Consider the following 15,322-nt stretch of genomic DNA (forward strand, 5'->3'; position numbering starts at 1 on the left):
ATTATTGGACTATCAATTAATTAGGCTTATATTTGTGACAAATGAAGCCATGACCCCTATTCACCCGATCTGTTCGCTCTTATTAATGTCCCGTCCCCAGCAAAAAGTGTACACGAATGTTATGCTGTTATATCGTCCCTGCCAATGTTGAGACCCTTGCACCAACTCCAAGACAGATGTCTCTTTTCCTTCAGCATTTAGACCTTAGATGACTCGTTACTCTACACAGGCCTGCCATCTGCTGGATTTATAGATTACTACTAACCCCATTGTGAAAGAGCCGGCATCGGAGAAGACACGCCGAGTATAGACATGAATGGGTGTAGAAGTACGATTATGAAAATTTAATAATATTATTGTTTAGAAACAATATCACTGCCCCACGAGAGGAACACAAATTGGTGCAATAATAGCTTTTGGTGGCTAGGGGGAGCTCGTCTACAATAGTGTACCCGGAAACAGCATCTTGTTTGTTTGTTGCCGGATATCACAAATCTTTGAAATTCGCAGGAGAAATGAACGGTACTGGTATTGATTTAAGCAACGGTCGGGAAGATATTGCTGTTTATTTTAAACCAAATCCAACAGAACAGACGTTCCCATTGTTTCAGGTAATATTCCGATGCAGGTATAGCTTGAGTTGATTCCCAGTTACATTCCTATGGGGGCGACGTAACCTGAATTTGGACGTAAATAAGAACTAAAGTCTGTCACTACGCCAATGTAACATTACAGTAAATGTTAGATTTGAAATCACTTAAGGGAAAAAAAAGTATCAAATGTAAAGCAATTACGACGTACTGCCCCACTTCCCGTCCAAAATCAGATAGGGAAGGCTCCCGCACACCCTTGACCCAATAAAGAGTAAGCAGTGTAGAGAATTAATGAAAAACAAACAACGTTTATGCTTATATAAGCGTTGTAGCAATGGGGATACACTCATCACAGCTTCTGTTTGGTGTGCTTACAAATGTATGAAATACCCTACTAAATAATAGTTCCAACATTATCAACCTGCTTAAATAATGATATTATTTGTTTGAGTGACAATGGTAACAATTTATTAAAACCAGTGCTGGTGGCCCGTGATGCTCTCTTTTAAAAGGTTGACCACCACATAAGGATCAGTGACACTCTAATTTTCTTGAGCTGGTCAGTTTAGTGCAGTGGTTCTTATCCTGGGTTCAATCAAACCCCAGGGGTTAGGTGAAGGTTATGACACTCACGACCCCATTTTTGTATGCTGACTAAATCTAGGCAGAGTGACGTTTTAGACCAGGTTTTGGACTGGTTAGTCACCAATTTACAGGCATTATTCTAATTCTTCCATTCCTCAATCTGATGAGAGGAGAAACTGGTTTGCTCAGTGGAAGGTTGACTCACTTGGTATGAGGAAGTACAACCGACCTAAAGGTTGCGCGCACTGCATTGACATAAAAAAAAAAACCAAAAAAAACATTTGCGTCACATTTAGAGCTGCAGCTATCTAATATTTTAGTAATCAAGTAATCGACTGAAAATTCTATCGATTAATTGAGTAATCGGATAAAACATAGATTTTTAGGAGAAGAGCAATTATAAATATACATGAGAAAACAAGACATTTAATCTAATATTGAACCATTTTCAGTCAATCAATATCTTTATTTTCAATGTACATTGTTGAAAACAGCCAACAATTCAACAATTGCATCTCAGATGTAAAAAAAAAAAAAAAAAAAAAAAAAAATATATATATATATATATATATATATATATATATATATATTAGGGCTGTCAAACGATTAAAATTTTTAATCGAGTTCATTACAGCTTAAAAATTCATTAATCGTAATTAATCGCAATTCAAACCATCTCTAAAATATGCCATATTTTTTTGTAAATTATTGTTGGAATGGAAAGATAAGACGGATATATACATTCAACATACTGTACATAGGTACTGTGTTTGTTTATTATAACAATAAATCCACAAGACGGCATTAACATTCTTTCTGTGAAAGGGATCCACGGATAGGATTTAATTCATAAAAGATAAATGTGAGTACAAGTTATAGTAATTTTGATAGTTTGCATATTGTGACTAAATATTGCCATCTAGTGTATTTTTTTTAGCTAAACTTAATTTTTGAATAGCGTATTATTTTGCATAGCTATTTTGATTGGGAATGCCAGATCTCTTTGCATTGAACGCTTTTGTTTTTGTTAACATTATTTTATTTTTGAGAGATAGGAGTATTATTTTTGTTGTGCTTTCACTAAATGATACTGTAGTGATTTAAATGTTCTTAACTGCCCAAATGCATGATGGGAATTTGAGCAACCATGAGTCACAGTGGTTGCTGCAAAGGATATATATTCTCTGCGTTGAGTACAATTCATGGTGTTAAGGAAAAGATCATCTCTGGATATACTTCCCCATGTTGCTTGCCTCAATAGTTATAACAATTGTGGAAGAGATGCTACAGTGTAACCCATTAAATAGCGTGGCTCCAATAAATGTTTGCGTTACCAATTCATCCTGCTAGGAAATTGGTAGTGCTATGGACCCCATTGGACCAGTGAATCATGTTGGCTCACTGTCGTCAAATGGCTCGGTTAGTCCTATTACCTCCTGAGGAAGACAGCGGCGAACATATAAACATCGAGAGGCGTTAGATGGCTTTATGTGAATACTTTTATTAACAAAACAAAAGCATGTGGGGAAGCAGCACTCGGGGCTACCACTAAGTGCGCATTTTCTCTACTCTCTCACTCCCTCTCTCGCTTGACCACTTTCTTCCTCACTGCTCAATCTGACAATGCCGGTCACATTGAAAATAACAGCGGCCCCCTTGGCGGGTGCTGGTAACACCTGCATCCACTCCACCTGCTTGTCTCTGCCCTTAGCTCTCAATATACTTCAAATGGCGCCATTGTAGTCTGTTCGCGGCAATGCTTGAGTGGGTCATTCCGCGCATGCGTTAATTGCGTTAAATATTTTAACGTGATTAATTTAAAAAATTAATTACCGCCCGTTAACGCGTTAATTTTGACAGCCCTAATATATATATATATATATATATATATATATATATATATATATTTGTATATTTCTTACCTAAAAATGCCATTACGCTTGATAACACACATCACTTAAAAGTTACGTGTTTTTCCCACGTGTTTCAATTGAATTTCCATTTGTGTCAAGCTATTTTAAATTCTAGTTAAGTTTTAAGTTAGTCTAAACTGTAAGTCCTGATAGGATTTTGAGTTTTTGCAGTGTATAAAATAAATGTATGATACCTGCTGTATTGGAGCACATTAGGGACCAGTGCTACTTGGTGTTTCATCCAGTAATGACTACTGAGCTAAAATTGACAGTTAGCATTATTAAGTTTTTATTTTACACCCTCATTACTCTACAGCGCTGTTTTCGCAGATTAAATAAAGCCTGTATGTAAGACACGTTAGCCACGCATCGACAGTGGTCATAATTAATAGAAACCTAGCCCTTTGCAGGGCTAACGTTATGTGAGCGAGTGACAGTAACGTTAATCTTATTTTTTAGCGCTTTGAAGTCTACTGCTTTAAGATGGCTGACTCTGTCATTTCACATCTAGTTCAACATACATGTGATCCCCTTGAGACGCATCAGACGCTACCTGCTACCACCGTAGCATTATGCGAGCTAGTTTTTAGTAAGGTTGGCATCGTTTGTAGTGGCTGTCGGCTGCAGTTAGGTTTTTTTTTTTTTTTTTTTTTTTAATTTCTTCTTCCTCTACGCACGTGACATCAGCGCGTTGTCCCGCATTAAAAGTAGTCCAGGCAAAACGTGATGCTTAGAGCTGTCAAAATGAAACGATTACTCGAGGGGAATAAAATTACTCGGATCAGTTTTTAAACTCGAGTTACTCGAGTTGCTCGAGTATTCGTTTCAGCTCTAGTCACGTTTTACGCCATGAAAATAGTACCATATTTTTCAGACCATAAGTCGCACATAAGAATAAGTCGCACAAGCCCAAAAATGCACAATGAAGAAGAAAAAAAAACATAAGTCGCACCAGAGTATAAATCGCATTTTGGGGGCAAATTTACTCTATAAAATCCAACACATAGACCAGATATGTCATCTTGAAAGGCAATTTAAAATAAAAATACAATTAAAAAAACATGCTGAATAAGTGTACAGTATAATAATGTTACATGATGCATGAACAATGAAATGCAAACGTGGCCGGTATGTTAACGTAACATAGCTATTAAGAGTGATTCAGATGACTACAGCATAAAGAACATGTTAACGAGTTTACCAAACCATCAGTGTCACTCCAAAACATCTAAATAACATGTGAAATGATATAATAATTTGTTAATAATTACATACATAAGTCGCTCCAGAGTATAAGTTGCACCCCCAGCCAAACTATGAAAAAAAACTGCGACTTCTAGTCCGAAAATGTTAGGCAAGGATGTGATAGAATGAGAATGTCGACATGATAAAAAATTGAAACTGTGTGAAATGAATCGAGTTTAATTTAATTTTCCAATCATAAAATCGAATCAAAAGGAAAAATTATTCGTTGTGAATTCACACTGTATATTGGATTTGTAAGAAGATTTTTTTTTTTTTTTTTAACATAATGACTGTGTACAAATTTGGCGATCATTCTGTGAGGGTGTTTCATTAAATTTGATATCATTTGAGATGTAAACATGACAGAAACTGCGCGGTGAAGGTTTATGGAACTAAGCAGGTTTAATGTTGAACAATATAATATATATATTCCTTCAAACTTGAATGAAAAATTCCAAGATATGCACATTGGGCCAGTCTTGGTTTAGTGGTTCACATCTTATTTACATGATAGGGATTTCTTTGTGTCAATCGGAAACCATCAGTCAGAACGGCCCAAATTCACGTGTGGAGTCCCTCAAGGGTCAATTCTTGGACCACTCTTATTTAACATCTGTATGCTTCCCCTAGCTCAGATTATGGAACAGTATGACATCTCCTATCACACCTATGCAGATGACACACAACTCTACATTTCTGTGTCCCCACATGATTATAGTCCCTTAGTCTCCCTGAGTGAATGCATTCATCAAATCAATCAATGGATGTGCCAGAATTTTCTCCAGTTAAATGTGGAGAAGACAGAAGTGATCATTTTTGGGCCAAAAAAGGAAAGGTCAAAGATAAGCAGGCACCTTAGCACAATGTCACTTACAGCTACAAATCGAAGTCAGAAACCTTGGCGTAATTATTGACTCAGACCTAAAATTTGATAGCCATCTAAAGTCCGTCACTAAATCTGCTTATTACTGCTAAAAAATATAGCCAGAATTAAGGGGCTTCTGACTCAACAAGACATGGAAAAACTTATGCATGCAATCATTTTCAGCAGATTGGACTACTGCAACGGTATATTTACAGGTATTGATAAAAAATCAATCAGGAAGCTGCAGCTAGTACAGAATGCTACAGCCAGAGCCCTCACAAATACAAGGAAACTGGACCACATTACACCGGTTTTGAAATCGTCACACTGGCTTCCAGTACCTGCTCGTCTACAAAACACTTCTAGACCCCTAAGGTCGCCTAGAACCGGTCTCCTGTATGTTCCAAGAACAAAAACCAAGCAGGGTGAGGCAGCATTTAGGTATTATGCTCCTCACCTCTGGAACAAGTTACCTGAAGGTCTGAAGTATGCTCAAACTGTTAGCTCCTTTAAATCAGGGCTAAAAACACTTTTGTTTAACACTGCATATCCATAACTGTCTATATATGTCAATCTATTTGCTTTTAATTCCTCTTGTGCTTATCTCCATTGCTGATTTCAATTTTTAGCAGTAGTAGTAGTAATTGTTTTATTCTTTAATTTTTTAAAATTTTTTATTCTATTTGTGATTCATTGCGATTTTTTTGTATAATTTTATTTCCTATTTCGATTGTCTTTGGTTTTACGTTCTATTGATTTTAATGGGATTTTTATGATCTTCATGTGATGTTAAGCACTTTGAATTGCCTTGTGTTGAATTGTGCTATATAAATAAATTTGCCTTGCCTTGCCTAGTGGTCTGATGAAGCTACAGGCCTAAAGATAAAAACATACATTTTGGCCTGTTTAAAAACATGCTGTTGAAATGAGAAGAAATGGGAATGGAAATTAATCTAGGTTTTAGCTTGCTAGCTTAGATATATTGATTTTGAATATGAAAAATGAAAATATTTATTTACAAAGAATTCAGTTAATGCCCGTGTGAAACTCATGGGGTTCGGTACCTGTAGCAAGGTTAAGAACCACTGGTTTAGTGTCTGCGTGAATCCCCTTTAATACATGTATTGAATGTCTTGATTTTTTTTAACAGAATATGTAAAATGTCTACTCACAGTTAATTTATATGCTGCAGTTTCTTCTATTAAATTCTTAAAATCTTTGTCACTCTTCAGTACTCTCCAGTCAACATCCAAGGACCAGGATGCCTTGTTGACCCCAGTGAAATTACCCTGACTGGATGCTCCTGCCTTTCTTATACATGCATTAGTGAGAGCTGTGGCTGCCTGCAGACTCATGGACAATCATACTCCAGCAATGGCACATTAGTGAACATTAATGTATCGGATATTGGTCACTCTACACCTGTCTTTGAGTGTAACGCCCTTTGTTCCTGCAGTGACAATTGCTCAAATCGAGTGGTGCAAAGAGGTTTGAGACTGAGTTTGCAGGTATGCATGATGAGCAACAGGGGATGGGGAGTGCGGACGCTTCAGCCAATCCCATGTGGGACGTTTGTCTGCGAGTATGCAGGGGAAGTTATCAGTTTTGAAGAGGCCAGACGAAGGCAAATTGCCCAGAGGTTTGAGGAAAATAATTACATTATTGCTGTAAGGGAGCATGCTGGCACTGACTCCGTCACAGAGACATTTGTAGACCCGGCCATGGTAGGAAACATAGGTCGCTTTCTAAACCACTCCTGCTTGCCGAACTTGTTCATGGTGCCAGTCCGTGTACACTCTTTAGTTCCCAGATTGGCTTTGTTTGCTGCCCGGGACATCGATATCCAAGAGGAGCTAACATTTGACTATTCAGGAGGCTACAAAAACCAAAAACCAGGACAGCTACACTTCACACAATCTGACGCTGCAAATCAGGCCAGTAGGACAGTCCAAAGGAAAGCTTGTCACTGTGGTGCTAACAACTGTGCTAAATTCCTGCCTTCGGATGTATCTATTTTAAATTAGCGTAATTTGAATGTTTTGTCATATTTATTTTGCATTTCCTAATATCAATTAAATATAAAGTGCTTTAATTTGCTTTGAAAGCATGTTTAAATGAGCCACTCTGAACATCGAACACAAACATGTTCTATCCTTATTATATGGTGTTTGGCCCTTTAATGTGGAGGGAACTCCTTGACATGTTCTTCCTGCACACTCAATTTCAGACATTGGAGAATACTTGCTCTGTACAGAAAATATCTCAGTGGTTACTCTCGTCATGTCTTATTACACAGCATCGCATTTCTCCCACCTCACGTGTTTGTCAGGAGCAGTACTATCGTTTGCGCCAAGATTTATTTAGTATCAACTGCGCTTTTACTCATTTTGTCATAACAGTGAGTCTTTTGGCTGAAATTAATTTGTCACTAAAAAAAGCAAAAGCTCAAACATTAATACTGCCATGACTCTCATTTAAGTCATTTTCAACAATCACTCTTTTCTCGGTATTCTCAGTTTGTCATCGTTCTTGGGCCTCAGAGAGGTGGGACAAATTAAAATGGGCCTCGGGGTAATTTGGTACAGAAACAAGTTTTATTCCCCAGTCTAAGGAAAAGAAGTGTCCTACTTTAGTGTGACTGCTTCTGAAATCAGGCCCTCCTCTCAATGTGGCCCATTTTCCATCCAGACCTGCTTTCATCTTATTAATATCAACATCTGGGTTAATTAGAATAGAGGCTGTCTTTCATGCCCAAATGGGAGTGCTGCTGTAGCCACACTGGGCATGGGAGAGATGAGAGTGTAGGAGTGGACAGGCATGAAGGCTGCTGTCAAGTTGCTTTTTTGTGAAAGGTGTGTCAAATTTTTCTGTGAACAGTAATGAAAAATAGCCCCCCTAGTCTGATTCAATTTGTGTGTGGATAGCAGATTAACTCTTTTAAACACTCACTTATGATGGGCAATTTGAATCGAATGATCTTTTTTGCATGGGTTATGTACAGCTAGCACGAATGGGATTTTGTTTAACAACACTATGGTTGTTCATAATGTATAGAAATTACTGGGGCAAATAGTAATTGTTGGCTGACAAAACTGTGTTGTGTAACAGTATTGTGTATTCAACCATATTAAACACATATTTCTTCAAATATATGGCCTCCTTGTGCATACGGTGTTCAACTATTCTTTCAACAAATCTATAAGGGTTTAAAAAACAATCTCAAGTCTGTGAATCATTTTTGTTTTGTGTTCCTGGAATCCCCATGGCAACAGAACGTGTGTACATGTGGTGATTTCTGAGTGCTGACTGCTGGTTGCGTCGTACATTCACAAAGGCTGTTCTCAAATGTGGACTACTGTTCACGAGTGGCTTCAGCCTTCAAACAAATAGGTCTTTTCCAGAGTGGTCACCTAGCAACCACTTGTAAATCATATTAAGTTAACTACATACGATGTTAAAGATGATGCACGCATGAAATAGTCAGATCCTATGGTTATTGACCCGTTTAAGCCAAGTCAATGTGGTGCTGTCTCCACTTCAAATGCATCATGATCAAATTGAAAATATATAAACATACATATGCTGGCATCATGCTTCATAAAAATAAGTCTGCCTTTGTTCGTTGTTCCCCAATTGAGACCTCAATATTGAATTAACCATCACTTAATAAACCCTCATGAAGTAATATAAATGTTCTTACTCATTTGCCTTTAATGATGTAAATCGACTAACCGTACTGATGGGGAAAAATAAAGTAGGATTTTAAACCCATCTACAAACTGGGTTTTTGCCTTCAACCAGCATGTCTCTACACAATTGTGCTGCTCAAAATGTCCAGAGGATCCAAAGGTTTCTAGCCCAGAAGAACAAACTGGAGCAACCTCCTTACTCACGCCTAGATCATCGTGATTTTTTTCCCCTGTTAGCTCAATTTTGAAGACATGATCATGATGACCAAGCTGCTCAGTTAGGATTCTAGACAAATCCTTGGAGTACTTGAAGGTGTGTCAGAGTACTCTTTGAAACTGCGATAGATTGTGATGTTTTTTTCCAAAGGGTAAAACTTGTATTGTATGGATTTGAACTCTATGTGACACAAATCCTGATGATTTTTTCTGATTTCTGATTGACATTTGCCGGCTGGGTCCTGAAAGGGTAACCGCTAACATCTATTTGATAGTCATGCATAACACCGATAATGTAACCAGGGACATTTCACTGCAGCCTGCTGAAGGTGTGAAAAGTTGAGCAGCACTCTAGTTTTGGAGTGGATGTCCTTGCCATGAAATCTAGTTCAAAGTAGAAAAAGGCCAGTGTTTTCTCTTTTAATAACTGGCCTCTCTAAAAATTATAATTGTAAGATGTACGATAACATATGCACATAACAATGACAAGTGAAAGTGATGCTCAGAGCCCTCCCTTGCAACTGATCCTGACAAATTACCAGCCAGGAAATAAGTTTGGAGAAAATTCTGCTGGTTAAATTATTGGCCTAAAATCACTGCCTTGTATGATGTTATTTTCTGTAGTATTAACTGCCTAGTGCAAAAGCTGGAAAACAAGAAGCTCTCTCTTTTTCCTGCAAATCAAAGGCCTGTTGGATAATATACCTCAGCGTGTGTGTGCACCCATGCGTGCAGTTGTGTGTGAGTGGTCTGACAACTTGATTATGCTGTAACCAAGGAGATGACGATGAAGTGGTCCTCATCTCGGTGCAAATACAAACTAATGAAGAGACCAGCTAATTGTAAGAGAGGGACGATTCTAAAACTATGTCGTTTGATGTCAACAAGTTTTTGTATGTAGCAAAACTAATGATATCCCAAATACATATGGCTAAAACAATTAATTTTAAACTTATTTTTCATGCACTACAAAATTCCTATAGGCCTAATTTCAATATCCTAGATCTATTCATTCTATTTCCAATGGGAATAGGTAGGCCATTATACTAGCATAATTGTCTTTTATTTTTAGTGAGGACATTAATTCAGGGTACTGTCATGGTGTCCTATACAGGCAAGGCAGGGAGTGTAACCTTTTTCTTGTATGTACTGTATGTTGAGTACTAGCATGCACATTTCACCCCAAAATAATACTGTAACCATAACCCAAGAGGTATAGTTGAGAAACTATTCTTCATGTTTTTCAATCCAATTGATTTGTCATTAGTCAGCAGCTTTGTGGATGAAATGCAAAATGAGTAAAAGCGACAGTTCCTACAGAGGATCATCAAGGTAAGTCTGATAAAGTCTGACAACCAGTCATTCCTATGTGAGCACTGCGATCAGTTGGAATTAAAGTTAAACCTCTTAAGTCGTGACTCTGGGACTCACTCGACCCTGCAAGGACATGATGTAATTCACAGTTACTATACGTCAATAGCCTAGCAGGCAGGCAGAAGATAATGGATTCCTGTTTGTCTCACCTTCTCGGACACTTTACAGGGCTACTACTGATGCAATATGAGGGTATTTTTACTGTGTGTTAATTCACACCATTGAGTTCTGTCATGTAAAAGTAAGGACTATATGTTCTAAGCACAACAACAAGAGCAGAGGACTGAGAATTTGTATGGGGAAAAAAATCTTTTTTTTTTCTTTTTTTTTTAAAGTTTACATTGAGAGATGCCTGAATTTAGTACCAGAATTCTACTTTTAGCTTGTAATGACAGATAAGCCATTAACTATGGTTGTTTTTTTCCCAGTGGTGCTATGACTTTATTGGGTCAGTGTCCTAGATCCAAAGTAGTATCAAAAGCCATCACACTGTTTATAGTGTTTGAAAGTAAAAGAATTTTGCAAGACTTTTTTTCGATTTCAATCACAATTATTTACACATTGTCAGTGCTTAATAAATGCAACAGCAATGAAAACAGAATGGACTCCTTTTTTTCCACACATACACAGTAGTTCTGTAACCTCTTATGCAAGTAAAGGTTGGTTTGCAAACATGGTCAAAACAAAGCACCATCAGAGACACAGACAAGAACACTGCCAACCACTGTGCCCACACATGGCTGCTTGGGGAAGGCCTGAATGTGCACATGAGAATATTCACTGTAATCCACGCGCAGGGGGGAACCTCACAAATCTGTACACCCACACTCATGTTTGCTACTTCTATTAGTATCCCTGTGTCTCCTTGGTGCTTTAGCATGTAAATGCTATGGTGTTGGAAAAAATTAATAGGCCTAGACTGTGTTTTTATGTTGAATAATAACCAGGGCGCTGTACACTTCCAATGTCAGAGGATCCCAACCCATGCCAGTGCATGAGAAGCATGACCAAATAAAAACAACAAAGAAAAAGTGGGGTTATGTGGGTTGTTATTAAAACAATATCTAAATCAGATTTCTGTCAAACTAATGCTGAAGCTGCTCCAGCGCCACTGTCTGTTTCTGAAACTGGTTAATGTTTTCGACTAATGTTAGCTAGCCTGCGATTGTCTTTGTACTTTAGATACAAGGAGACTTTTTGGCAACTACTGTAGCTTAGAGAAATACCTCTCGTGAATGTGCAAACTGTCAGGTCAAGATGACGAGGCGGACTCAGCTGCAGAGTTTAGGAAAAAACCATATTGACAAACAAAAGTAAGGTTCTTCTGCATGCAAACAGGAACGGAAAAAAAATCAAATACAAAGTGCTCCAAGTTAAGGGAAATAACTAAGGAAACTGAGAAAGCTGATCACCAAGACCTATGAAGCTAAAAATAGGACTGATGCTGCAACAAGACAACGATCCAACACACAGAAGTAAATCAACTTCAGAATGGTTTCAGAAGAACAAAATACACGTTCTGGAGTGGCCAAGTCAAAGTCCAGACATGAACCCCATTGAGATGCTGTGGCATGACCTAATGAAAGCGATTCATGCCAGACATTCCAGGAATCTGAATCAACTACAGCAGTTTTGTAGAGAAGAATGGGCCAAGATTAGTGCTGATCGATGTGCCAGACAGATCTGCAGCTACAGGAAGCATCTGGTTGCCAATGGGGGGGCACAAAATCTTAAATGTGATGGTTCATGTACTTATTTTCCCCCTTTCTTGTTAGGTTTTGTGTTTGTTCCCTCCTAGTGTGTCCCTGTGATTGCCCATTGATTTCACCTGTTGTGCCTGCTCCTAGTGTATCCTCCAACCTGCGTCCTCCTGTGTCACCCATCTGTTTCTCGTTGTCTTGTTACCCCTTGTCTGCGTGTGTATATAAGCTCCCAGTTTCTTTTCACTCCTTGTTGCGTCAATGTCAATGTGCATGTTCACGTCAGTTTCAATTCTTACCTGTTCCTACGTCGTAGCCCTCGTGTTCCTCAGCCTTAGTAAGTTTTTTGATACCAGTCTTTTGTTAGTACCCTTACTTTTGTTTAAGAGTTGTTGGATTCCCTGGTCGTTTTGTTTGTACTTTGTTTTTTGTTGGCTTTAATTAAATACTTTTTGGACGGTCTATCTGCCTCGCTTCCCTTTTCCTGCGTTTGGGTCCATACCACCTACCTGCCCGCGTTATCCTGATACTTCTGTCATTGTTTGCATGCTATTCTCATTAAAATATGAAAACCTATAAATGTTTGGATGGTTTTAGTTAAAGCAGAGTTTTTTTCATCTGTGTGATTTTGACGGATTAGATCACCTTTGATGGTGATTTTATGCAGAAGTGAGAAATTCCAAAAGGTTCAGATACTTTTTCATACCACTGTACATGTGCGACATATGCAGTTAAAACACTTTGGCACAAAACAAAGGAGACGCAAACTATTTATACACAACATGTAATGGGGAACAGGTGGAAACAATAGGCAATTAGGTGGCATGAGGTAGGGCAAGAGCACAGACACAAGGAAGGTGAAGCCTTCAAAATAAAACAGGAAATTACATGACACTCACGACAGGACAAACACCACCCTGACAAACATGAGCAGCAGATGTCTGGACTTGACCATTTTAAGGAGTATTCAGTGATTCCACACTTTCAAATAGTAATCTGATTACGATTAAAGAGGAGATTGCTCATTTGAAAAGTAACCTAGTTAAAGGACTTATTTGATTTAAAAGTAACTGCGTTAGATTACAAGTTATTGTTTAGTTACATTCAGCATGCTCAACATATACTGTAAATGACAACCATATTCTTTCCAAGGTGCACTTTGTTGCACTCTTCACTACCTGGCGGGACTTGCTCTGTTAGTTTTGACTTTGTCATACTGTGATTCTAAATGTTTATTCATGTTTGAAGTTGTGTTTCCAAGCAGGATAACACCTTGTGGCCAGCACAGAGTGTACATCAAACCTTTATATTGTAACGAATCGGATTGCATGTGTTCTGCGGGTTATTGGGTGAATTTGTTGAACACTGTGTTTTCCATAATGTTCCTAAAGGAATCGTGTGGAGCACGTTAGCTCAATTGGTTGCCATGTTCTATGCTGTGCTACTATTAAAGCAATGAAAAGCACAGCAGAGGTTTACAGTCGTTATTTCGGATGGTATCGTATTTTTATTTTTGACCTACATGAATTCCTCACCAGTTGCTGTCAGTGGACTATGCCATTTTGTTCCTTTTAAGACAGCCTCCAGAATGTTACATTTTTTGGGGAACTGTGGTTTTAAAGTTCATTCTCTCATTTTATGTTTTCGCTATATTTGAAATAATATGGAACCAATTCATTGGAACTCTCAGTTCATTTTAAATGAAAAACATAAACACATTTTTTAAAATCAGGATTTTTCATTCCGTTCCTCCTTGGGAGTGGGTAGTCAGGTCCAGTTTGCCACTACTTCCACGCTATGGAATCCTTGGAAAACAAACAAAATAATAATAATAATACAGATAGAAGCGAGGCATGTGTTATTACTTCAGAATCATGATTATTTTGAAACATATCAACAGATTTTATTTCCCCATGTAGTCAGAGGTTGCCAGTGTATCCTTGACAACAGAGTACTTAATGATCAGCAGTCAACATCACTTAGTGTCAAATGTAGCAAAACCCTGAAGACGCTTGTAGTGGCATATGTGTTATTACCTTCGGATATTGCAACATCAAGAAACTGATGATGTTCTTAAATGGACATAAAGCATTTTGACAAAATGCATCAATTCTGGTTGGGTTTGCAAATTATTATGAATCAGTATGATTAGCAGTCATTTTCATCTTTACTTTCCTTTCACTTTTCATATATAACTATAATCAATAAAATTTGTGAGGAGTGGGTTTTATAGACATATTTCTGTACTCGTAGATCTTCAATAAAAATGTCATAGACAACCGCCCTCAACTATGAATCATACTGATATTTAAAGTACTAGAAAACAATCATTACAGTATGTTCCTATTAGCATAAAAAAATCAGTAAATATGGTAATAACAAAAATAGTTTTATCATTTAAAAACTTCCAGTTGCAGCTGAGGCTATAACACTAGGACTTTAATGAGTCAGCCTTAGATAAACCACCTGACTCAAAGTTGAGGCTAACTTGGAGTCCATGTCCACCTCAAACGCAACAAGGTAATTTGCTTGGGTGACTCTTTTAGATTGAAGACTTTACAAATAAATTGCCCTTAATTCACAGCCTTTCACAGGTTGACATGCACAGCTTGATCCCCTTTTATAACTCTTGGCATGTGTGCTTCTGTTTCTGACATTGAATACAAGCCAGTCTGTAGAACCATGAGGATTTGATCAGTATTAGATTTGAACAAACCCAGACCTGTTGCCCTATATATACAGTGTATCACAAAAGTGAGTACACCCCTTACATTTCTGCAGATATTTAAGTATATCTTTTCATGGGACAACACTGACAAAATGACACTTTGACAGAAAGAAAGGTAGTCTGTGCAGCTTATATAATAGAGTTAATTAATTTCCCCCTCAAAATAACTCGAAATATAGCCATTAATATCTAAACCCCTGGCAACAAAAGTGAGTACACCCCTTAGTAAATACTTACATCCCCAAATGTCCAAATTGAGTACTGCTTGTCATTTTCCCTCCAAAATGTCATGTGACTCATTACAGGAGTGCTGTCAGCATTGCTGCAGAGATTGAAGAGGTGGGGGCTCAGACCATAGGCCGCACTCTACATCAAATTGGTGTGCATGGCTGTCTTCTGAAGAAGGTACACAAG

General features: G+C 37.9%; 1 protein-coding gene across 1 annotated transcript; it reads left to right on the plus strand.

Moving 5' to 3' along the window:
• The first annotated feature begins 471 nt into the window (after positions 1-471).
• Positions 472-8,330, plus strand: setmar (SET domain and mariner transposase fusion gene). Its single transcript, XM_057846149.1, has 2 exons — positions 472-611; positions 6,434-8,330. The coding sequence occupies exons 1-2, from the start codon at positions 516-518 to the stop codon at positions 7,223-7,225; spliced, it is 888 nt and encodes a 295-aa protein (XP_057702132.1). The 5' UTR covers positions 472-515; the 3' UTR covers positions 7,226-8,330.
• The last annotated feature ends 6,992 nt before the right edge of the window (positions 8,331-15,322 follow it).

This window comes from Corythoichthys intestinalis, chromosome 9 (genome assembly GCF_030265065.1).
Source record: "Corythoichthys intestinalis isolate RoL2023-P3 chromosome 9, ASM3026506v1, whole genome shotgun sequence".
Lineage (NCBI taxonomy): Eukaryota > Metazoa > Chordata > Actinopteri > Syngnathiformes > Syngnathidae > Corythoichthys > Corythoichthys intestinalis.